Raw genomic sequence first — 25699 nt, forward strand, 5'->3', positions numbered from 1 at the left:
CACCCTCTACAACCACTGTGATTATTATTATTTGACCCTGCTGGACATCTATGAACATTTGAACAACTTGGCCATGTACTGTTATAATCCCCTCAGAGCCTTGTTCCTCTCTAGGTTTCTTCCTAAGTTCCTGCCTTTCTAGGGAGTTTTTCCTAGCCACCGTGCTTCTACATCTGCATTGCTTGCTGCTTGGGGTTTTAGGCTGGGTTTCTGTATAGCACTTTGTGACATCGGCTGATGCAAAAAGGGCTTTATAAATACATTTGATTGATTGATTGACAGGATCTACTGGTGATTGTATCATTAAGATAACTAGTGTGGTGTATAAACAACACACTCTCATTTAGTAATATGTTAGGTCTATTGCAGCTTTAATTCTGGGTCTAAGAGGTCAACTTAAAGCAACGCTCATATGACTCACCGTTTATCAGACCAATAATGACCATGTAAAACAACCGCACCGCTGAGAGTTGCTCATCTAATGTCTGTCAAATATTTTGACTGAATCAAAAAGTACTTTTCAGATAAATCACAGTTGAAAAAGTCATCCTCATAGTCAGTCACACTCACACAGATAAAATGCATTATGAAGAATCGCCGCAAAACTCATCGATTGAAACTTTGCATCAGTTGTCCTGTTGGAACGTCTATACGTTCATCTGACAATGATACAGTAACTTTGCATAGTTTTAAACTGTCTACATTGTTACAACCTGACTGTACACCCAGTTACTGTAACTGTATTCTCACTGTGCCATATAACAATATGTTTATGAAATGCGATAATTATTTTTACCTTTTAAAAGCGTTGGTCCAACAATCCTGAGGACTTCACCACAGCCCCTTGTTGAAGAAATGTGCGGAGTCTATCTCGGGTCACATGTGTGATGGGTGTTGGGGGCGTTTCGTTCTATGGTGGGACGTCTGTCCTCGGATCAATCCGTTCTCTAGAAAGAGAGTGCGCGAAGTTTTAGAATTTTAACAGATTTTTTTTCTTTGACTGGGTATAGTTTCTGGATGAGTTTTTAAAATAATAAAAAAGTTAAATCTAACTTCATTTTGGATAATTCCTCCTTACGTTTTCACTTTTTTTTGTTTGTCCAGACACGCTCTGCCCCATTGACACAGACAGGACTCTCGGAGGAGGGGAAGGGGGCATTATACGACTGAAAGGGGAGATCGAGAAGAATGCCGGAGGAAAGAAAAGTTTGTGGGAGGGGCAGAGACGAGTGCCGGTGGACAGCTGGCTGGTAGGACTGTGTGATGGAGCATGCCTCTTGAATAATAGAATGACATACAACTCAAATGCGTGACATGCATCCACAATTACATCAAACTTTTTTCATGCTATTTTGACTAGTTCTAAGATATATATATATATATAAAGGTTTTTAAATTCAATGAAGGAAGATGATGGATTGTAGAATACATTAAAATCGATTAAAAAAAACAACCTCCAGAGTCACAAACGTCCCACGGAGCATCCCTTTACTTGCCTGGTCGGGGAGGAGAGGGGAGAGGGAGAGCCTGTCGCTATAGCTACCATTCCCCCCCCTCATCACTCCAGATGGCCAGCTTTCTTCTCTCATCCCGTGATGGAATGAAAAGATCGGCTAATTAAACAAAGTCCCATATCCATGTGAAAGACTGAAGAGCCCTTGGGGAACAGTTGAGCGCAGGAGAGCTGGCCAGGCCAAGTATTGATTCTCACAGTTGTTGTCCCCTAGAATCTACAACACTAGGGTTATTTAAACGGGAATGTTTGTAATCGTTGAAATCTTTATTGCTAAAAAAAGAAAAGGAACAACCACAACACCAACAGACAAACAAACAATTTAATTAAACGAATTGGACTAATACACATAACATCTGCCATTATGGGGGTTTAGCTATATGAGTGACAACTGAAAATAGAAAATAACTACATTACATAGAGAATTCAGAGTTTCAGTCACTGGTCTGTGTCCAATAGTGGAGTAAGGTATACTTAATATATGGCCTTTGAAAGAAATAAACAAATGAAAATGAACACACACACCACATTATGACGCCATGCTGCTGTAAACCAATTGCTTGTGTTGAATACAGACTTAAAAAAACTAAAAGTGAATCATTTTTCTAGTAATATTATTTAAAAAACCTAGAAAAAGAAAAACATCTATTCATAAATAAAATAAGATATTTGTCCTTAACATACACATTGTTTACAGTAGACCTAAACTCAGCAAAAAAAGAAATGTCCCTTTTTCAGGACCCTGTCTTTCAAAGATAATTCGTAAAAATCCAAATAACTTCACAGATCTTCATTGTAAAGGGTTTAAACACTGCTTGTTCAATGAACCATAAACAATTAATGAACATGCACCTGTGGAACAGTCGTTAAGACAGTAACAGCTTACAGACGGTAGGCAATTAAGGTCACAGTTATGAAAACTTAGGACACTAAAGAGGCCTTTCTACTGACTATGAAAAACATATAAAGAAAGATGCCCAGGGTCCCTGCTCATCTGCGTGAACGTGCCTTAGGCATGCTGCAAGGAGGCATGAGGACTGCAGAGGTGGCCAGGGCAATAAATTGCAATGTCCGTCCTGTGAGACGCCTAAGACAGCGCTACAGGGAGACAGGACGGAGAGCTGATCATCCTCACAGTGGGAGACCATGTGTAACAACACCTGCACAGGATCGGTACATCCGAACATCACACCTGCAGGACAGGTACAGGATGGCAACAACAACTGTCCGAGTTACACCAGGAATGCACAATCCCTCCATCAGTGCTCAGACTGTCCGCAATAGGCTGGTTGAGGATGGACTGAGGGCTTGTAGGCCTGTTGTAAGGCAGGTCCTCACCAGACATCACCGGCAACAACGTCGCCTATGAGCACAAACCCACCGTCGCTGGACCAGACAGGACTGGCAAAAATTGCTCTTCACTGACGAGTCGCGGTTTTGTCTCACCAGGAGTGATGGTTGGATTCGCATTTATCGTCAAAGGAATGAGCGTTACACCGAGGCCTGTACTCTGGAGCAGGATCGATTTGGAGGTGGAGGGTCCGTCATGGTCTGGGGCGGTGTGTCACAGCATCATTGGACTGAGCTTGTTGTCATTGCAGGCAATCTCAATGCTGTGCGTTACAGGGAAGACATCCTCCTCCCTCATGTGGTACCCTTCCTGCAGGCTCATCCTGACATGACCCTCCGCATGGCAATGCCACCAGTCATACTGCTCGTTCTGTGCGTGATTTCCTGCAAGACAGGAATGTCAGTGTTCTGCCATGGCCAGCGAAGAGCCCGGATCTCAATCCCATTGAGCACGTCTGGGACCTGTTGGATCGGAGGGTGAGGGCGAGGGCCATTCCCCCCAGAAATGTATGGGAACTTGCAGGTGCCTTGGTGGAAGAGTGGGGTAACATCTCACAGCAAGAACTGGCAAATCTGGTGCAGTCCATGAGGAGGAGATACACTGCAGTACTTAATGCAGCTGGTGGCCACACCAGATAGTGACTGTTACTTTCAATTTTTACCCCCCCCCCTTTGTTTAGGGACACATTATTTCATTTCTGTTAGTCACATGTATGTGGAACTTTTTCAGTTTGTCTCAGTTGTTGAATCTTATGTTCATACAAATATTTACACATGTTAAGTTTGCTGAAAATAAACGCAGTTGACAGTGAGAGGACGTTTCTTTTTTTGCTGAGTTTATGTATTTTCACTCACATTCTTTATATGAAACCTACTGACTGGTTTTCCTACATTGCTTATTTGCCTTTTTCCACACAGTATAACAGTCCAGCAAGAGATGCATATCAGTCCTAGGAGTAGACTTTTCAATAACTTGCTGCAGTGAAGTTGGTCCTCATCATATAGCTGTAGGATATGGATCGCAGTGGAGGCTGGTGGAGGGAGAAACAGGAGGATGGATTCATTGCAATGGCAGAACCATTGTGGTGAGGGAGGTGAACAAGTGCACCCTTTGGACTCTTGGGTGAAGAAACGGTGCGCAGCCAGGGCCTCCGTGGTGAGAGGCTGCGGGGGCTGATGGGACAGGACGGAACGTCAAGTGGTCGTCATTGCCCAGACATCTGTGTGCGCCTCAGGTTGTCCTTCACTCGTACAAACTCAGGGACTTCTCTCTCCTGCTCCTCTCGGCGCCTGATCTCCTCCTGCTCATACTGAAACATGACAGTAGATTCATTTCAAACATGGTCATAGCCTTCTGCTGTTTTTGTAAATAGTAAATACACCATTTGTTTTTCTCCCACTTATTGGTGTTTTATTACATAGTGTGTGGATGTGTGTTTGGCGTGTGTGTGTGTGTGTGTCTGGTGTGTGTGTGTGTGTGTGTGTGTGTGTGTGTGTGTGTGTGTGTGTGTGTGTGTGTGTGTGTGTGTGTGTGTGTGTGTGTGTGTGTGTGTGTGTGTGTGTGTGCTGGTGTGTGTGTTTGGCGTGTGTGTGTGTGTGTGTGTCTGGTGTGTGTGTGTCTGGTGTGTGTGTGTGTGTGTGTGTGTGTGTGTGTGTGTGTGTGTGTGTGTGTGTGTGTGTGTGTGTGTGTCTGGTGTGTGTGTTTGGCGTGTGTGTGTGTGTGTGTGTCTGGTGTGTGTGTGTGTGTGTCTGGGTGTGTGTGTGTGTGTGTGTGTGTGTGTGTGTGTGTGTGTGTGTGTTTGGCGTGTGTGTGTGTGTGTGTGTGTGTGTGTCTGGTGTGTGTGTGTGTGTGTGTGTGTGTGTGTGTGTGTGTGTGTGTCTGGTGTGTGTGTGTGTGTGTGTGTGTGTGTGTGTGTGTGTGTGTGTGTGTGTGTGTGTGTGTGTGTGTGTGTCTGGTGTGTGTGTGTCTGGTGTGTGTGTCTGGTGTGTGTGTGTGTGTGTGTGTGTGTGTGTGTGTGTGTGTGTGTGTGTGTGTGTGTGTGTGTGTGTGTGTGTGTGTGTGTGTCTGGTGTGTGTGTGTGTGTGTGTCTGGTGTGTGTGTTTGGCATGTGTGTGTGTGTGTGTGTGTGTGTGTGTGTGTGGTGTGTGTTACCTCCAGCAGTATCTGCTGTCTCTTGCGTAGCTCAGTCTCCAGTTCCAGAGGAGGCCGTAGAGCCAGTTCCTGCTCTCTGTGCTGCTCCAGCCTCCTCTGTTCCAGGACTCGCTTCAGCTCAGGCTTCTCTCCTGGCAACAGACCTCTAAGTGGGCACAACAGACAACATATTCAGACATATTTACACTACTGCACCAAGCAGAGCTGAGCTGACCTGGCATGCATCCATCATAGTTGCTGGAAAGGACAGTCTGAAACGAAATATCTAAGCCAGAAGAACGGTTCAGGTTGGCATGATTTGGGTGAAAAGGGTATTACATGCAGGGGGCTCAGTCTCTCTCACACACACACACACACACACACACACACACACACACACACACACACACACACACACACACACACACACACACACCCACACACACACACACACACACACCAGACACACACACACACACACACACCAGACACACACACACCAGCACACACACACACACACACACACACACACACACACACACACACACACACACACACACACACACACACACACCAGACACACACACACACACACACACACACACACACACACACACACACACACACACACACCAGACACACACACACACACACACACACACACACACACGCCAAACACACACACACACACACACACACACCAGACACACACACACACACACACACACACGCCAAACACACACACACACACACACACACACACACACACACACACACACACACACACACACACACACATTACCACTCGGTCTGTCCTTGTGGTGCTGGGAATAAAGGCAGCATAGTTTAATAATACTAGGCCTACACTCAGACACTGTTATCTCTGCACCTTTCATTTGGTCTATGCTTCAGCAGATGAGATCTTTCTTAAAACTTTGGAGACGTATAATAGAGCCTTTAGTTGATTTCTGTGTATATTGTAAGTATATGCAAGTGTTTTATTTCAACCCCACCGTTTGGTGCTGACCAACAGTTCGCGGTGCAGGTCGTGGTGACTGGGAGTCTCCACCGTGGAGCAGTTCAGCTTCCCCCTGGGCTGCTGCAGCTGGGACTGGCTCACCTCCTGGACCTCACTACACTCTGTAGACTGCCAGGACAGGGCGTCGCGGCACACATAGTTCTCTACAGGAGAGAAAAGGGTATAAAAAAAAATATCTGAGGATTTGGCAAGTCAAGCATTTTTCCAGATCTGTTTATGCGCTTGCCAACTCCAATGCTGTCATTGTCAGATAATTCCATAAGTTGTCAAGAAAGCAAAAACAGACAAATCAAATCTAATTTTATTTGTCACATGCGTCAAATACAACAGGTGTAGACCTTACAGTGAAATGCTTATTTACAACTCAGGCTACCACAAGTCAACTTGTACCATCAAATCTGAATCAGTCTTAGCTGTTACTATAGATGTACCTTTTCTATGGTGACGAAATCCTGGCCGCTGAGGAAGCACCTGAAAGGTGAGAGAGAAAAGAAAGGAAATCGCCCATTAATTAACTCCAGCAGAGTATAACAAACATTGTACTGCATGGAGTCTAGTAATATGATACAGTAGTGAACCACACATCCGCATCACACGGTACCAAGGGCATGTAAAACAGAGAGCTAATGGAGAAATAAGGATTGAACCACTGTCAATGAACCACATAGGTGCATCATGTGGAGTGGAGTCTGGACATCCTATCTGATCAGCATCTCAAGCATCTGCACAGAAACACTGGATGTGTGGGTAATATTTTCCTATAGTGTAAAACATCTTCCTTCACAGCACATTTTAATCAAAGAATGTGCTATGTAATCATGTTTTCCCTGTGTTAATCAAGCTGCTTGTTGATTCACCCCGTGGGATCTAGGTTGTGTAATAAGGGATAGAAGAAGAGCCCTCCCCGGCTAGGCTGCCTGCTGTGTTACTAACGCGTGAAGCAAAAAAAATTATGAAATTGTATGAAATGTATGCATTCACTACTGTAAGTCGCTCTGGATAAGAGCGTCTGCTAACTGACTAAAATGTAAAATGTAAAATGTAAGAAGAAGAGCCATCCCCGGCTAGGCTGCCTGCTGTGTTACTAACGCGTGAAGAAGAAGAGCCATCCCCGGCTAGGCTGCCTGCTGTGTTACTAACGCGTGAAGAAGAAGAGCCATCCCCGGCTAGGCTGCCTGCTGTGTTACTAACGCGTGAAGAAGAAGAGTCCTCCCCGGCTAGGCTGCCTGCTGTGTTACTAACGCGTGAAGAAGAAGAGTCCTCCCCGGCGAGGCTGCCTGCTGTGTTACTAACGCGTGAAGAAGAAGAGCCATCCCCGGCTAGGCTGCCTGCTGTGTTACTAACGCGTGAAGAAGAAGAGCCATCCCCGGCTAGGCTGCCTGCTGTGTTACTAACGCGTGAAGAAGAAGAGCCGTCCCCGGCTAGGCTGCCTGCTGTGTTACTAACGCGTGAAGAAGAAGAGCCCTCCCCGGCTAGGCTGCCTGCTGTGTTACTAACGCGTGAAGAAGAAGAGCCATCCCCGGCTAGGCTGCCTGCTGTGTTACTAACGCGTGAAGAAGAAGAGCCATCCCCGGCTAGGCTGCCTGCTGTGTTACTAACGCGTGAAGAAGAAGAGCCATCCCCGGCTAGGCTGCCTGCTGTGTTACTAACGCGTGAAGAAGAAGAGCCATCCCCGGCTAGGCTGCCTGCTGTGTTACTAACGCGTGAAGAAGAAGAGCCATCCCCGGCTAGGCTGCCTGCTGTGTTACTAACGCGTGAAGAAGAAGAGCCATCCCCGGCTAGGCTGCCTGCTGTGTTACTAACGCGTGAAGAAGAAGAGCCATCCCCGGCTAGGCTGCCTGCTGTGTTACTAACGCGTGAAGAAGAAGAGCCATCCCCGGCTAGGCTGCCTGCTGTGTTACTAACGCGTGAAGCAGAAGAGTCCTCCCCGGCTAGGCTGCCTGCTGTGTTACTAACGCGTGAAGAAGAAGAGCCATCCCCGGCTAGGCAGCCTGCTGTGTTACTAACGCGTGAAGAAGAAGAGCCCTCCCCGGCTAGGCTGCCTGCTGTGTTACTAACGCGTAAAGAAGAAGAGCCATCCCCGGCTAGGCTGCCTGCTGTGTTACTAACGCGTGAAGAAGAAGAGCCATCCCTGGCTAGGCTGCCTGCTGTGTTACTAACGCGTGAAGAAGAAGAGCCATCCCCGGCTAGGCTGCCTGCTGTGTTACTAACGCGTGAAGAAGAAGAGCCATCCCCGGCTAGGCTGCCTGCTGTGTTACTAACGCGTGAAGAAGAAGAGCCCTCCCCGGCTAGGCTGCCTGCTGTGTTACTAACGCGTGAAGAAGAAGAGTCCTCCCCGGCTAGGCTGCCTGCTGTGTTACTAACGCGTGAAGAAGAAGAGCCCTCCCCGGCTAGGCTGCCTGCTGTGTTACTAACGCGTGAAGAAGAAGAGCCATCCCCGGCTAGGCTGCCTGCTGTGTTACTAACGCGTGAAGAAGAAGAGCCATCCCCGGCTAGGCTGCCTGCTGTGTTACTAACGCGTGAAGAAGAAGAGCCCTCCCCGGCTAGGCTGCCTGCTGTGTTACTAACGCGTGAAGAAGAAGAGTCCTCCCCGGCTAGGCTGCCTGCTGTGTTACTAACGCGTGAAGAAGAAGAGCCATCCCCAGCTAGGCTGCCTGCTGTGTTACTAACGCGTGAAGAAGAAGAGCCCTCCCCGGCTAGGCTGCCTGCTGTGTTACTAAAGCGTGAAGAAGAAGAGCCATCCCCGGCTAGGCTGCCTGCTGTGTTACTAACGCGTGAAGAAGAAAAGTCCTCCCCGGCTAGGCTGCCTGCTGTGTTACTAACGCGTGAAGAAGAAGAGCCATCCCCGGCTAGGCTGCCTGCTGTGTTACTAACGCGTGAAGAAGAAGAGCCCTCCCCGGCTAGGCTGCCTGCTGTGTTACTAACGCGTGAAGAAGAAGAGTCCTCCCCGGCTAGGCTGCCTGCTGTGTTACTAAAGCGTGAAGAAGAAGAGTCCTCCCCGGCTAGGCTGCCTGCTGTGTTACTAAAGCGTGAAGAAGAAGAGCCCTCCCCGGCTAGGCTGCCTGCTGTGTTACTAACGCGTGAAGAAGAAGAGCCCTCCCCGGCTAGGCTGCCTGCTGTGTTACTAACGCGTGAAGAAGAAGAGCCCTCCCCGGCTAGGCTGCCTGCTGTGTTACTAACGCGTGAAGAAGAAGAGCCATCCCCGGCTAGGCTGCCTGCTGTGTTACTAACGCGTGAAGAAGAAGAGCCCTCCCCGGCTAGGCTGCCTGCTGTGTTACTAAAGCGTGAAGAAGAAGAGCCATCCCCGGCTAGGCTGCCTGCTGTGTTACTAACGCGTGAAGAAGAAGAGCCCTCCCCGGCTAGGCTGCCTGCTGTGTTACTAACGCGTGAAGAAGAAGAGCCATCCCCGGCTAGGCTGCCTGCTGTGTTACTAACGCGTGAAGAAGAAGAGCCCTCCCCGGCTAGGCTGCCTGCTGTTTTACTAACGCGTGAAGAAGAAGAGCCCTCCCCGGCTAGGCTGCCTGCTGTGTTACTAACGCGTGAAGAAGAAGAGCCATCCCCGGCTAGGCTGCCTGCTGTGTTACTAACGCGTGAAGAAGAAGAGCCATCCCCGGCTAGGCTGCCTGCTGTGTTACTAACGCGTGAAGAAGAAGAGCCATCCCCGGCTAGGCTGCCTGCTGTGTTACTAACGCGTGAAGAAGAAGAGTCCTCCCCGGCTAGGCTGCCTGCTGTGTTACTAACGCGTGAAGAAGAAGAGCCCTCCCCGGCTAGGCTGCCTGCTGTGTTACTAACGCGTGAAGAAGAAGAGCCCTCCCCGGCTAGGCTGCCTGCTGTGTTACTAACGCGTGAAGAAGAAGAGTCCTCCCCGGCTAGGCTGCCTGCTGTGTTACTAACGCGTGAAGAAGAAGAGCCATCCCCGGCTAGGCTGCCTGCTGTGTTACTAACGCGTGAAGAAGAAGAGCCATCCCCGGCTAGGCTGCCTGCTGTGTTACTAACGCGTGAAGAAGAAGAGCCCTCCCCGGCTAGGCTGCCTGCTGTGTTACTAACGCGTGAAGAAGAAGAGCCATCCCCGGCTAGGCTGCCTGCTGTGTTACTAACGCGTGAAGAAGAAGAGCCATCCCCGGCTAGGCTGCCTGCTGTGTTACTAACGCGTGAAGAAGAAGAGTCCTCCCCGGCTAGGCTGCCTGCTGTGTTACTAACGCGTGAAGAAGAAGAGCCATCCCCGGCTAGGCTGCCTGCTGTGTTACTAACGCGTGAAGAAGAAGAGCCCTCCCCGGCTAGGCTGCCTGCTGTGTTACTAACGCGTGAAGAAGAAGAGCCATCCCCGGCTAGGCTGCCTGCTGTGTTACTAACGCGTGAAGAAGAAGAGCCATCCCCGGCTAGGCTGCCTGCTGTGTTACTAACGCGTGAAGAAGAAGAGTCCTCCCCGGCTAGGCTGCCTGCTGTGTTACTAACGCGTGAAGAAGAAGAGCCCTCCCCGGCTAGGCTGCCTGCTGTGTTACTAACGCGTGAAGAAGAAGAGCCATCCCCGGCTAGGCTGCCTGCTGTGTTACTAACGCGTGAAGAAGAAGAGCCATCCCCAGCTAGGCTGCCTGCTGTGTTACTAACGCGTGAAGAAGAAGAGCCATCCCCGGCTAGGCTGCCTGCTGTGTTACTAACGCGTGAAGAAGAAGAGTCATCCCCGGCTAGGCTGCCTGCTGTGTTACTAACGCGTGAAGAAGAAGAGCCCTCCCCGGCTAGGCTGCCTGCTGTGTTACTAACGCGTGAAGAAGAAGAGCCATCCCCGGCTAGGCTGCCTGCTGTGTTACTAACGCGTGAAGAAGAAGAGCCCTCCCCGGCTAGGCTGCCTGCTGTGTTACTAACGCGTGAAGAAGAAGAGCCATCCCCGGCTAGGCTGCCTGCTGTGTTACTAACGCGTGAAGAAGAAGAGCCCTCCCCGGCTAGGCTGCCTGCTGTGTTACTAACGCGTGAAGAAGAAGAGCCATCCCCGGCTAGGCTGCCTGCTGTGTTACTAACGCGTGAAGAAGAAGAGTCCTCCCCGGCTAGGCTGCCTGCTGTGTTACTAACGCGTGAAGAAGAAGAGTCCTCCCCGGCTAGGCTGCCTGCTGTGTTACTAACGCATGCCGTCTCTATTTAGTCACAGTGCTGTCACACGGAGGGAGCTCCTGTCAGAGCGCCAGGTCTTATTAACGGTTTGACTCTACACTCAAGGTTACCAAGCTTTCCCAGTCCGGTCCATTCTCAAGCTCATCATCATCATCATCATCACAGGGGCTTCAACTAAGGAGCTTCAATGTCATCATGATAATAATGCCATGGCAACCATCTGATGTCAAAATCAACAAATATAAGGAGAAATCGTAGTATGCATGTGAAAACAAGCACCAGACTATTAGAACTGAACAACGTAACAGCCATGTAATTATAAAACCTTTATAAAAGGTGACTTTATTGTAAAGTGTAACTATGGGAAGTATAGAAATAGTTACCACAGCTGGTAGAGAGAATCAACTCATCATAAGACTGTCCCTACTAGTTCCAACAGACAGCAGATTCCTCTATCAGCCACACCCAGTAGTTGAAATCAGATAACCCTACTCTCAGATATATAATCACACTCTCCTTTGGAAGCAGGCTTCATGAACAGTATCGTATTAACCAGAGGACAGATGGCATACTGCAGTTGTCGTGACTGTTCTGTGACTGGCCTTTGACTCACAGACAGACAAAGTCAAAGACAAAAACTAGCATCTTGCTCCAGGCCACAATATCAACCCTGCAGGTCTACTACTGGTCTGTAGATCGTTTTTCGTGCTGGACTGATTGTACTGCACCCATAATGTGTCGGAGGCACTGAGGGTGTGGGAAAAGACTGCTATTGGTCCTTCAGCCTATCAACTACCCAGCATGCTCTGTGCTGTGCCACACTGTGCATGCATGTCTGTTTAGAACACGTCACTCTAAAGACTGTCAGGGACTATCTGCTGTCTCTGGAACCAGTGTTATAAGCTTTACTGTCCTGTTGCCCTCTCCCACCCTCCCTCCCTCCCTCCCACCCTCCCTGCCTCCCTCCCTGCCTCCCTCCCTCCCTGCCTCCCTCCCTCCCACCCTCCCTGCCTCCCTCCCTCCCTCCCTCCCTCCCACCCTCCCTGTCTCCCTCCCTCCCACCCTCCCTGCCTCCCTCCCTCCCTCCCTGCCTCCCTCCCTCCCACCCTCCCTGCCTCCCTCCCTGCCTGCCTGCCTGCCTGCCTGCCTGCCTGCCTGCCTGCCTGCCTCCCTCCCTCCCTCCCTCCCTACCTCATATTGCATTCTTGGGGGAAAACATATTGGATTGAATTTGTATCATTATGCCATAGGTTTATGGTCAAATCAGTTCAATAGGAAGCTATTCCCTTCTTGTAACATTCAGATGCCCCATTTTAAAACCCACTTGGCCACCTTGTGGCCACCAGTGGTAACATTCGTGGTCGGACCTGAAGTGTTTTTGATCATGGTCTGTAGACTATAATAACTCAAAGCCCAATGCTTGGTTATGGCAGAAGGATAGACAAGACACAAGTGATAGAACATAGATACATCCAAAGTAAAATTAGACTAAACAATGTAAAATTCTCCTAACTGAAAATGAAACATGTTTATATAAACTTGAGTGATTATCTTGAGTGATTATCCCTCATAGCCTGGTTCCTCCCTAGGTTTCTTCCTAGGTTCTGGCCTTTCTAGTGAGTTTTTCCTAGCCACCATGCTTCTACACCTGCATTACTTGCTGTATGGGATTTTATGCTGGGTTTCTGTACAGCACTTTGTGACATCAGCTGATGTAAGAAGGGCTTTATAAATACATTTCATTGATTGATTGATCTCTCATCCTTTGCCAAAAAACACCAACATACACCTCCAGTCTACTGCAAAGAAATCCACATATGTCTGTCTGAAATCTTTTAGATTGCTCGACTCTTTTGATTGTTTGGATCAATCCACAAACTGTCTGTAATGCTGTACTACTGATTAAGTATAGGCACAGTAGAGTTGTTGCTCTCCAATATAACCCCATAACATTTTGACTATACAGAAAGAAGCAACAGCATCCATAGCATCAATGCATAGTCAGCTTAGGTATCCATTCCTAGAAGGTCACAGATCAGTTTCTCTAATGTGTTGATCAGAATCACCTGTCACTGTCAGTCAACACCATAGAATCTAATATAACACAAATGTAATGTATCTCTATGGCCAGCACCCACCAACTATGACAGTGGTCCAACAGAAAACCAGGCATGACAGTTGAGCTGTCAATTCAGAAAGGAGTTCAGACAATAATAAACAGACTCACTTTCTTTGCGTTGTATGACCCTTCCATGGCACGGTTGCTACGGTCCCCCGTTTCTATCAAGCTACAAGGTCTCTCCCCTCTCTCGCTCTCTTATTCAATAGTCCATTGCCAAATGCCAAACACCTCTACACAGACAGCCGCCTGCTTCTTTGCAGCTCCCAAATCCAACATAGTAGTGCTGTCGCTGAGGAGAAGACTGTCTGTAAGGTTACAGTTGAATGATTTAAACTACCAGTCGTTGACACACAGTGGCAGTAGACAACCCCGATAATCCCATTACGCCATTCAAGATTAAGGGTACATCCCAAATGGAACCCTATTTCATATATAGAACACTACGTTTAACCAGAGCACTGGTCGAAAGTAATCTACTACATAGACACTAGGGTGCCATTTGGAGTTCACGTCCCTAGATTAGGACGTGGGATTAGCTAATTGCCTTGGACATCAATGCTGCTTTTAACCACTCCAAATTACAAAGGTAACGTAATGCAAAATGAACGAGTTGAGTTGCTATGCTGCTGTTATTAAGGCCAGCATCCCGGAGTCGCCTCTTCACTGTTGATCATTTACAAGATTAACAATGTCTTCACTGTATTTCTGATCAATTTTATGTTATTTTAATGGACGGAGAATTTGCTTTTCTTTCAAAAACAAGGACATTTCTAAGTGACCCCAAACTTCTGAACGGTAGTGAGTGTTTATATGTATGTATATATATATATATACACATACATACAGTTGAAGTCGGAAGTTTACATACACCTTAGCCAAATGCATTTAAACTCAGTTTTTCACAATTCTTGACATTTAATCCTTGTAAGAATTCTCTGTCTTAGGTCAGTTAGGATCACCACTTTATTTTAAGAAAGTGAAATGTCAGAATAATAGTAGAGAGAATGATTTATTTCAGCTTTTATTTCTTTCGTCACATTTCCAGTGGGTCAGAAGTTCACATACACTCAATTAGTATTTGGTAGCATTGCCTTTAAATTGTTTAACTTGGGTCAAACATTTCAGAGAGCCTTCCACAAGCTTCCCACAATAAGTTGGGTGAACTTTGGCCCATTCCTCCTGACAGAGCTGGTGTAACTGAGTCAGGTTTGTATTCCTCCTTGCTCGCACACGCTTTTTCAGTTCTGCCCACACATTTTCTATAGGATTGAGGTCAGGGCTTTGTGATGGCCACTCCAATACCTTGACTTTGTTGTACTGAAGCCATTTTGCCACAACTTCGGAAGTATGCTTGGGGTTTTTGTCCATTTGGAAGACCCATTTGCGACCAAGCTTGATGCTGCCACCCCTGTGCTTCACGGTTGAGATGGTGTTCTTTGGCTTGCAAGCCTCCCCCTTTTTCCTCCAAACATGAGGATGGTCATTATGGCCAAACAGTTCTATTTTTGTTTCATCAGACCAGAGGACATTTCTCCAAAAAGTACAATATTTTTCCCCATGTGCAGTTGCAAACCGTAGTCTGGCTTTTTTATGGCGGTTTTGGAGCAGTGGCTTCTTCCTTGCTGAGTGGCCTTTTAGGTTATGTCGATATAGGACTCGTTTTACTGTGGATATAGATCCTTTTGTACCTGTACCAGTTTTCTACTGGAACGAGCTGCAAAAAACACTCTAACTGGACCTTTTTATCTCCATCTCTTCATTCAAAGACTCAATCATGGATACGCTTACTGACAGTTGTGGCTGCTTTTTGTCTCTACCTTCTTGCCCTTTGTGCTGTTGTCTGTGCCCAGTTGTGTGTACCATGTTTTGTGCTGCTGCCATGTTGTGCTGCTGCCATGTTGTGTTGCTACCGTGTTGTTGTCATGTTGTGTTGCTACCATGCTGTGCTGTCATGTGTTGCTGCCATGCTATGTTGTTGTCTTAGGTCTCTCTTTATGTAGTGCTGTGGTGTCTCTCCTGTCGTGTTTTGTCCTATACTTTTGTTTTATTTTTAATCCCAGCCCCCGTCCCCACAGGAAGCCTTTTGCCTTTTGGTAGGCCGTCATTGTAAATAAGAATTTGTTTTTAACTGGCTTGCCTAGTTAAATAAAGGTTAAATAAAAATGTATTAAGAACTAACATGCACACAAGCAATTGGTACTTTGTAAAGAGACTGGATTGCGTGATAAAATTTCCCATCAACCATTGTCTTTAACATTTCAATAGTCTAAAAAGTGGGTTTCTCTCATTGTCTCGTTTCAAAACAGATCTGTTGAGATCAGCTTGGTCCAGTTTAGCTCAGTGCAGAATGAAAATGTAGGGATTAAGTAAATTAAAAAGAAAAATATTTCACTAAGAGATTCACCCTCATTGATTTCACTAAGAGATTCACCCTCATTGATTTCACTAAGAGATTCACCCTCATTGATCTCACTAAGAGATGCACCCTCATTGATCTCACTAAGAGATTCACCCTCATTGATCTCACTAAGAGATTCACCCTCATTGATTTCACTAAGAGATTCACCCTCATTGATTTCACTAAGAGATTCACCCTCATTGATTTCACTAAGAGATTCACCCTCATTGATTTCACTAAGAGATGCACCCTCATTGATTTCACTAAGAGATGCACCCTCATTGATTTCACTAAGAGATTCACCCTCATTGATTTCACTAAGAGATTCACCCTCATTGATTTCACTAAGAGATTCACCCTCATTGATTTCACTAAGAGATGCACCCTCATTGATTTCACTAAGAGATTCACCCTCATTGATCTCACTAAGAGATGCACCCTCATTGATTTCACTAAGAGATTCACCCTCATTGATTTCACTAAGAGATTCACCCTCATTGATCTCACTAAGAGATTCACCCTCATTGATCTCACTAAGAGATGCACCCTCATTGATTTCACTAAGAGATGCACCCTCATTGATTTCACTAAGAGATTCACCCTCATTGATCTCACTAAGAGATGCACCCTCATTGATTTCACTAAGAGATTCACCCTCATTGATTTCACTAAGAGATTCACCCTCATTGATTTCACTAAGAGATTCACCCTCATTGATTTCACTAAGAGATTCACCCTCATTGATCTCACTAAGAGATTCACCCTCATTGATTTCACTAAGAGATTCACCCTCATTGATCTCACCAAGAGATGCACCCTCATTGATCTCAATAAGAGATTCAGCCTCATTGATTTCACTAAGAGATGCACCCTCATTGATCTCACTAAGAGATGCACCCTCATTGATCTCACTAAGAGATGGACCCACATTTATTTCACTAAGAGATGCACCCTCATTGATCTCACTAAGAGATGCACCCTCATTGTACCAGATATGGACTAGAAGTGATCTTGCAACTGGTTTACATTGCCCTTCTACTGTGATACATTAACCATGTACATGTTTATCCGGTCAAACAAATGTAAATATAGTAGCAGCATGCCTTTGCTTTGAGAATGCCTTCTGTTCCTGTGACGCATCTTGATCAGCGATCCATTGGTCTTCCCTTTCGAGCAGCACTCCAATCAACGTTATTCCTGTTCCACTGGTTAGCCTGTTTACACAGAAGTTGCTCATGTTGCTTCAAAGACGATATCAAACATAACGACCAAAAGTAGACAGATAATGACTGATTTTCTGTATCGTTCTAAAAGTGTTTAAGTACAGTTTCTTATTAGCTAGCAAGTTTAGCCACCAGCAGGTTTTCAGGTGTCGTTCGCCATCTCGCCAGCAGGTAATTTAGCTCCTAATGTGAAGACGTGGCTCTGACTCAGTCAATAGCCATTCACTTCAAAAGCACAATAAAGACCTAAATTAACGCCACACTTGGACTATTCGTTCAACTTCAGCAAGTTAGTACACAAACGGTCTACAAACAAATCTATTAAATTGTTACATCAGTTTGCTAATGCCTATCTCTGAGCAATGTATTCGTTCGACCGTGTACTGGTGTTCGGCTTGCTGTTGATCTGCACGTGTGCCTCGCATGAAGGGCTGACTGAGAAGGGAGAAGGGTCTGCGAGAGTTCTACAATGGTATTAAATGGGAATAAAACTGCCTCCTAATGAACATGCCAGAGATTGATAATTAGTCAACAGGATTAAATCAGGCATCCCTAAAACATAGTAAAGGGTCTTCTTATTAATGTGCTATTTAAAATGGAAAGTTAAACATGATTTCAATAAAAGTTCAAGCACATCACTTGTGCATTTGTAAACACACCTTCCACATGCTTTTCTAATGAGTTTGAAATGTGATGTTTAAAACTTGATATAACCAGTGTTTGTCTATGTTCTTGTCTCAACAGCATCTGTGGGACCAGACTTCACCTGACAGTGGCTCTATCCTGTGTGACCATGGCGTTCTGTGTCCTCTTTCTAAAGTGACCAACTAGGGGACTGGACACCTCATGGACACTAGCCTGGTCCCAGGTTTCTTTGACAATGACAGCAATGGAATTTTCAAGACAGTAGAAACACAAATAGATCTGTGATGAGGCTACATGGACACTGGCTATGAGCTTGGAACCAATGAACGATGAGGCTAAAAACTTTCCCAAAGTGGGCTTCTCTGTCAACATGCCACACACCCTGCACTTTCTGAGCTGAGATGTTATTTGAGTTGAGATGGTGATGAAAAAAGGTCAAGACACTGACTGACACAGAGATCATCAACATGAGAGAGTGCTCCTCTGTGTGCAGTCAGTGGTGAAAACAGGTTAGGTGATGTATCTCTTTCTGTATATTCAAAAGGGGACTTTGGGGAATTTACTGTGAATCTAGTGCTTTTGGAGTTCAGGAGTTTGGACCAAGGTATAACACCGCCATTCATTTGACATTCATTTTTTTAAGTGTGATTCTCTATTATGTGGATGAAGGTGGAATAGAGGGTGGAAATGGAAAATAAAGTTTATAAAATATATTGCAGTAAATTAATAAAGTTTAACCATTTATAAGTTATTTATATGTTAAGAATGATTAATTATTTTTAAAAAGGCACACGTAAACCGCCTTCCTGCTCGATAAAAGGCAACCACAGGTTACCATCTATGGCCACATGAGGGCACGCTATTATTTTACACCAGCCTTTCACCCCGAAATGTCCCATGATTCCCTGCGCTCTATAAATTCACTAACTCGGAAACGGAGCCATTCTTGTATTGTTTGAGTGGTGCCGTGTGTTTGTGCGAGCGAATGAATGCGAGAGAGTGTGATTGTTTTATGTCTGTAATGTTTTATGTCTTAGTTTAGCGACAAAAAAAAAAAAAAACTACACAGTGATCTTATTTGATCTGGTCGGGGTTTGGCCTGGCTCCGATTCGGAAATGATAGTACCCGACATGCGAGCCCCAGAGGCCATGAGCATGAAGCTTCCACTAACTTCAGGGCCTCCACAAGAAATTGTGGTCAGAAGTGATGACTCGATCAGATATACTAGTGCCGAGGAGATTTGTGGTTTTACCTCATTCTCCACACCGGCCAATGAGTATAACAGCGATTCTGATCTGCCATAAATTCCGATAATTGTGCCCAGGTGTAAGAAGCTGCCTGTGTTTGGTTGGCTAGCTACTAAGCTAACGTTGCCTAACGAGGTAACTCTGGCCCATGCGAACAGCAAAGCTAATAAACAGCCAGGTAATGAGCCAATGACAATGGAAGTAAAGTAGTTTTGGAGATAAGTGGGCAAATTTGTAGTTTCATAGATATTCGGTTTGTGGTCCTGCTAACCATGCTAGTTAAACACTTTCTGGTCAATGTGCATCCAGTCTAACAAAATGACATTTGACATGGTTCGTTTTTCTTGGGGGAGAGATAGATAGTAGCTTCCGTCAATGTAATTGTCTGCATCATTTTCAATCTCCCATGTATTATTTTCTTTTTGTGTGTGTATAAGTAGCGTGGTTCGTTCTGCACTTTTAATTAGGACCCTGCCACAACTGTAGGTCTGCTGGTTGGATTCTTTTTATTTGCCCTGCACACGAAGAGACAACACAGTATTTTAGCCCTTGGCGCAGTCACGGCTCTCAGGCACTTTGCTAGCCGAAGGTCAGGCAAAAGAGAACAGTAAGGGGTACGGAAATACAGAGAACAGATGGGACAAACCAAAATATACAAAACCTTTACAATCACGTGTATGTACAATATTAGTATGAAAAAGTGTTTGTACACCCAAAAATAACAAATAGCTATGCAGCTGTAATTTAAAAACAATTCAAAACATTGAATTATTAAATTATTAACATCCCCTCTTGACCTGGCCTATATATCCTTTATCATTTTCTGCTAACCCTACCTCCCCTAATTGGAGTAAACTAACAACACTTAGGCTTTTACTTCCAGTTTATACACACTATATACATTTTACAATCTATTTTACAATAGTTATATTTTGTTTGTTTTTAGTCCTGACCTTCCCCAACCTCTCCCATCTATTTCTGATGTCTATCTAGTTTGATTTCTATTTGCCGTATATTTTTAACTGCTGTTTCACAGAAGTTCTGAACCTATACACATTTTACAGACACAGTATATTTTACGTGTGTTATCTTGTTATTAGTCCCACCCTACAGCTCCATTCAACTCCTCCCATCTGTCTCTTAACACCATCCATATTGGATTTCTATTTGCCATATATTTTTCAACTGCTGAGATGCTTCACAAAAGTTCGGAACCTTTCTAATCTCATAGTTTCTATAGATTGTAATTTAAAGAGTTTTTTTTGCTAAAAGTATTATATACTGCTCAAAAAAATAAAGGGAACACTTAAACAACACAATGTAACTCCAAGTCAATCACACTTCTGCGAAATCAAACTGTCCACTTAGGAAGCAACACTGATTGACAATAAATTTCACATGCTGTTGTGCAAATGGAATAGACAACAGGTGGAAATTATAGGCAATTAGCAAGACAACTACAAATACCGAGGTGTCTGGTTAGACTGTAAACTCTCCTTCCAGACTCACATCAAACATCTCCAATCCAAAGTCAAATCTAGAATTGGCTTCCTATTTCGCAACAAAGCATCCTTCATTCATGCTGCCAAACATACCCTCGTAAAACTGACCATCCTACTGATCCTCGACTTCGGCGATGTCATTTACAAAAGAGCCTCCAATACCCTACTCAATAAACTGGATGCAGTCTATCACAGTGCCATTCGTTTTGTCACCAAAGCCCCATATACTACCCACCACTGTAACCTGTACGCTCTCGTTGGCTGGCCCTCGCATCATACTCGTCGCCAAACCCACTGGCTCCAGGTCATCTACAAGACCCTGCTTGGTAAAGTCCCCCCTTATCTCAGCTCACTGGTCACCATAGCAGCACCCACCTGTAGCATGCGCTCCAGCAGGTATATCTCTCTGGTCACCCCCAAAGCCAATTCCTCCTTTGGCCGTCTCTCCTTCCAGTTCTCTACTGCCAATGACTGGAACGAACTACAAAAATCTCTGAAACTGGAAACACTTATCTCCCTCACTAGCTTTAAGCACCAGCTGTCAGAGCAGCTCAGAGATCACTGCACCTGTACATAGCCCATCTATAATTTAGCCTAAACAACTACCTCTTCCCCTACTGTATTTATTTATTTATTTTGCTCCTTTGCACCCCATTGTTTATATTTCTACCTTGCACTTTCTTCCACTACAAATCTACCATTCCAGTGTTTTACTTGCTATATTGTATTTACTTTGCCACCATGGCCTTTTTTGCCTTTACCTCCCTTATCTCACCTCATTTGCTCACATTGTATATAGACTTATTTTTCTATTGTATTATTGACTGTATGTTTGTTTTACTCCATGTGTAACTCTGTGTTGTTGTATGTGTCGAACTGCTTTGCTTTATCTTGGCCAGGTCGCAGTTGTAAATGAGAACTTGTTCTCAACTTGCCTACCTGGTTAAATAAAGGTGAAATAAATAAAAAATAAATAAATAAAGTGCGGCAATGCCTGCTAAAACAGCATTCTCTAATGCAAAAAATAATATACTATTTTGGTAAAATAGACATTCATTTAAAACCCTATATTTAGGCCTTCCCTGTAGCTCAGTTGGTAGAGCATGGTGTTTGCAACGCCAGGGTTGTGGGTTCGATTCCCACGGGGGGCCAGCACAGGAAAAAAAAAAAAAAATGTATGAAATGAAATGTATGCATTCACTACTGTAAGTTGCTCTGGATAAGAGCGTCTGCTAAATGACTAAAATGTATTTAATTATTTTCCCTGGCTCTAGAGAGGGGAAGCCTGTGCCTCATAGGTAGGCTAGATACTGTATCAGCAGTCGTGGAATAAGTTCAACTCTCCATCCCTACGTGCATCAGCACTTGGCGGTCCCATTCTGTGAGCGTGTGTGGCCTACCACTTCACGGCTGAGCCGTTGTTACTCCTAGACATTTCCGCTTCACAATAACAGCACTTACAGTTGACCAGGGCAGAAAATGACGGTGCCACGTTGAAAGTCACTGAGCTCTTCAGTAAAGCCATACTACTGCCAATGTTTGTCTATGGAGATTAAATGGCTATGTGCTCGATTGTACACACCTGTCAGCAACGGGTGTGGCTGAAATAGACAAATCCACTAATTTGAAGGGGTGTGCACATACTTTTGTATATAATGTATGGAATGATGTATCATCATCATCAATCTGCATTTTCAAATAAAATACATATTTTAGTGTTAAAGATACGTTACAATAGTTTTGAAACGTAAAGGCAGAGATATAACCGGATGTACTAGTGGTGGTTATTGTTGTTCTGAGTATCAGTACTATCCTAACTTAATACTATATAACCTGTCTTTATCAAGCAGTACTATACCAACTTAATACAATATAACCTGTCTTTATCTACCAGTACTATCCCAACTTAATACTATATAACCTGTCTTTATCTACCAGTACTATCCCAACTTAATACTATATAACCTGTCTTTATCTACCAGTACTATCCCAACTTAATACTATATAACCTGTCTTTATCTACCAGTACTATCCCAACTTAATACTATATAACCTGTCTTTATCAACCAGTACTATACCAACTTAATACAATATAACCTGTCTTTATCTACCAGTACTATCCCAACTTAATACTATATAACCTGTCTTTATCTACCAGTACTATCCCAACTTAATACTATATAACCTGTCTTTATCTACCAGTACTATCCCAACTTAATACTATAACCTGTCTTTATCTACCAGTACTATCCCAACTTAATACTTTATAACCTGTCTTTATCTACCAGTACTATCCCAACTTAATACTATATAACCTGTCTTTATCTACCAGTACTATCCCAACTTAATACTTTATAACCTGTCTTTATCTACCAGTACTATCCCAACTTAATACTATATAACCTGTCTTTATCTACCAGTACTATCCTAACTTAATACTATATAACCTGTCTTTATCTACCAGTACTATACCAACTTAATACAATATAACCTGTCTTTATCTACCAGTACTATCCCAACTTAATACTATATAACCTGTCTTTATCTACCAGTACTATCCCAACTTAATACTATATAACCTGTCTTTATCTACCAGTACTATCCCAACTTAATACTATATAACCTGTCTTTATCTTCCAGTACTATCCCAACTTAATACTATAACCTGTCTTTATCTACCAGTACTATCCTAACTTAATACTATATAACCTGTCTTTATCTACCAGTACTATACCAACTTAATACTATATAACCTGTCTTTATCTACCAGTACTATCCCAACTTAATACTTTATAACCTGTCTTTATCTACCAGTACTATCCCAACTTAATACTATATAACCTGTCTTTATCTACCAGTACTATCCCAACTTAATACTATATAACCTGTCTTTATCTACCAGTACTATCCCAACTTAATACTTTATAACCTGTCTTTATCTACCAGTACTATCCCAACTTAATACTATATAACCTGTCTTTATCTACCAGTACTATCCCAACTTAATACTTTATAACCTCTATTTATCGACCCCAGCTGTTCTCTCCCAACCTGAATAAGTTCTGCTGTGTGACGTCTGGCAGTGTGAGACTACTACAGCATGTTAACTCTCTCAACCTGAAAAAGAGCAAAGCACCAATATTTGGAAAGGCACACACCTGTCTATATAAGGTCCCACAGTTGATAGTGCATGTCAGAGCAAAAACCAAGCCATGAAGTCATCATCAGGTTTAGAGATGGAAATTAGTTAGAGGAGGGATTCCCAAACTTGTTAATGTCGAGGCCCCGAAATATGAGACACCTCTGGTAGATCCCAGTTTGGGAATCCCACTAACTAGAAGAGCACCTGGAACCTCCAATCTCTGGATGGAGGAACACATATGGGATGTATTTATTATTCAGTGTGTTGAAATTTTCAGAACGTTGCATATAGAAATGTATTAAATAGTGCTGACACGATTCCTGGACTCTATTCTACCTGACAGACAGTCATATTTGTTCTACACAATACAAATCTATGGGAACATTCTGTAATGTTGCACCTGGTGAACAGTATGAATGTTGATCCCTTCACTGCTTTGTACCAGACAAGAAGCATATATTCTAAACCAAACAATGGAATGGCCGGAACATGATGGATGTCTTTATAAGTTTACAGAGAGGTGAAGAGAGTAAACATTTTGTTCAGAAACACTTTCCGTTTAAACTCTCAACATCTCTGGGTTGTTGCAAGAACTATGTTAGTTTTACAGTGGTGCAAAAAGTACCCAATTCTCATACTTGATTAAAAGTAAAGATACCTTAATAGAAAATGACTCAAGTAAACCTGAATGTCACCCAGTAATATACTATGTGTATAAAAGTATCTGATTTTAAATATATTTAAGTACAGTTGTGGAAAAAGTTCTCAATTGTCATACTTAAGTAAAAAGTAAATACTATACATCAAAATCCTTATATTACGCAAACCAGATGCCACAATTTTCTTTTCATTTTTTTATGTACAGCCAGGGGCATACTCCAACAACACTCAGACATCACAAATGCAGTATTTGTGTTTAGTTAGTGCACCAGATCAGAGGCAGTAGGGATGACATTCAAAATGTAACAAGTACTTTTGGGTGTCAAAGAAAATTTGGGGATTAAAAAGTACAGATTTTCTTTGGGAATGTACATTTTACATTGACATTTTAGTAATTTAGCAGACACTTTTATCCAGAGTGACTTGCAGTTAGTGCAGTCATCTTAAGATAGCTAGGTGTGACAACCACATATCACAGACATAGTTAGTACACGTTTCCTCAATAAAGCTGTTGTCAGCAAAATCAGAGCTAGAAGGGGAAGTCAAGTGCAAGTGTTGGTTCAGGAAAGTTTTTTTTTTGTGGGGGGATTCGAGGGGGATTATTTAAGGTACTCTTTGAAGAGGCAGGGTTTCAGGTGCTTTCGGAAGATGGACAGGGACTCTGCTGTTCTAGCTTTAGGGGGAGCTGGTTCCACTATTAGGGTGCCAGGACAGAGAAGAGCTTCAATTGGGCTCCTGTATGGGTGGGAGAACAGCTCCTGCTCAAAATGTTGTAATTTTACATTTTAGTAGACACTCTTATCCAGAGTGACAGTAGTGAGTGCATACATTTTCATACTGATCCCCCTTGGGAATCGAACCCACAATCACAAAGTTGCAAGCATCATGCTCTACCAATTGAGCCACACAGGACCAATGTAGTGAAGTGAAAGTAAAAAAATATATAAATAGTAAAGTACAGATATCCAGTAGAACCTCAAAATAGTTTTACTTAGTTACTTTACACCTCTGTTAGAGATAATGGGAATATGTTTTTTACCTAAAGTTTTTATACATTTGATCATATCAAAACAAATTCATTTGTTTCCAGGCATTGGGAGAATGCTTTTCTCACCAAATTGTGTTGGTGTTTAGAAGCGAACATGGACCGATTTGATGCTCTCCCAATAGTAATACAGTTTGCAGCCTTGTAAAAATCTCAATGGGTGCCTTATATTTTATGGTGAGATTGATTTCCAACAAATTTTCGGTATATTTTTACGAAACATGTTAACCTGTGCTTTTGGTGTAATTAATTAATAACGTGTGTTTTTTTTCCATTTTCCCCCCCATTATTATCAGCCATTATGGGTCTGCCTTATATAAAAACATTTCCAACTGATGTCTGTTTCCAAAAATATTTTGTGAAAAACATGACTTCGTTCTTATTTCTACTCATACTGAGGTATCGTTTTATTTAATTTGGAAATGGGGCCATTTACAAAATGTTTGATACGTGTTTTTATTGACTCTTGAAATAATTTTTATTTGCATTAAAATCACTGTTTGTCTAAGCTTATAAATAAACTTATTAAAAAGTTTCTGTGAAAAAATATCTGCCATATCTGGTTTGTCCAGTAT

At 43.9% G+C, this 25699-nt stretch overlaps 2 protein-coding genes, 1 long non-coding RNA gene and 1 other non-coding gene across 4 annotated transcripts in view; 2 read left to right on the forward strand and 2 right to left on the reverse strand.

The window, feature by feature from the left end:
- The window catches only part of LOC106572740 (innate immunity activator protein), a 28713-nt gene extending 27808 nt beyond the window's left edge, over window positions 1-905 (reverse strand). Inside the window, exon 1 of the mRNA XM_045696390.1 lies at window positions 797-905. The gene's annotated coding sequence lies outside the window, so the exon portion shown is untranslated. The remainder of the gene's footprint in view (window positions 1-796) is intronic.
- Window positions 906-3962: 3057 nt separating this feature from the next.
- LOC106572742 (protein FAM107B) lies at window positions 3963-13583 on the reverse strand. The gene is made up of 5 exons (XM_014147184.3): window positions 13367-13583; window positions 6465-6504; window positions 6008-6176; window positions 5016-5160; window positions 3963-4173 (listed from the first exon to the last, which is right to left on the reverse strand). The coding sequence occupies exons 1-5, from the start codon at window positions 13391-13393 to the stop codon at window positions 4069-4071; spliced, it is 486 nt and encodes a 161-aa protein (XP_014002659.1). The 5' UTR covers window positions 13394-13583; the 3' UTR covers window positions 3963-4068.
- Window positions 13584-16797: 3214 nt separating this feature from the next.
- Window positions 16798-18278, forward strand: LOC145860925 (uncharacterized). Its single transcript, XR_014380705.1, has 2 exons — window positions 16798-17053; window positions 17627-18278. It is a non-coding gene; the product is annotated as an uncharacterized LOC145860925 (long non-coding RNA).
- A 167-nt stretch (window positions 18279-18445) lies between these two features.
- LOC123727584 (small Cajal body-specific RNA 2) lies at window positions 18446-18827 on the forward strand. Its single transcript, XR_006759578.2, has one exon.
- Window positions 18828-25699: the final 6872 nt, after the last annotated feature.

The sequence above is a fragment of the Salmo salar genome, chromosome 15 (genome assembly GCF_965601325.2).
Source record: "Salmo salar chromosome 15, fSalSal1, whole genome shotgun sequence".
NCBI classification, from domain to species: Eukaryota; Metazoa; Chordata; class Actinopteri; order Salmoniformes; family Salmonidae; genus Salmo; species Salmo salar.

Coding starts and splice junctions, on each gene's coding strand:
- LOC106572742 (XM_014147184.3), bottom strand. CDS start 13,393: ATGGAAGGGTCATACAACGCAAAGAAA. Junction 6,505..13,366: donor GGTCATACAACGCAAAGAAA/GTGAGTCTGTTT, acceptor CTCACCTTTCAG/GTGCTTCCTCAGCGGCCAGG. Junction 4,174..5,015: donor GACAGCAGATACTGCTGGAG/GTAACACACACC, acceptor GTCATGTTTCAG/TATGAGCAGGAGGAGATCAG.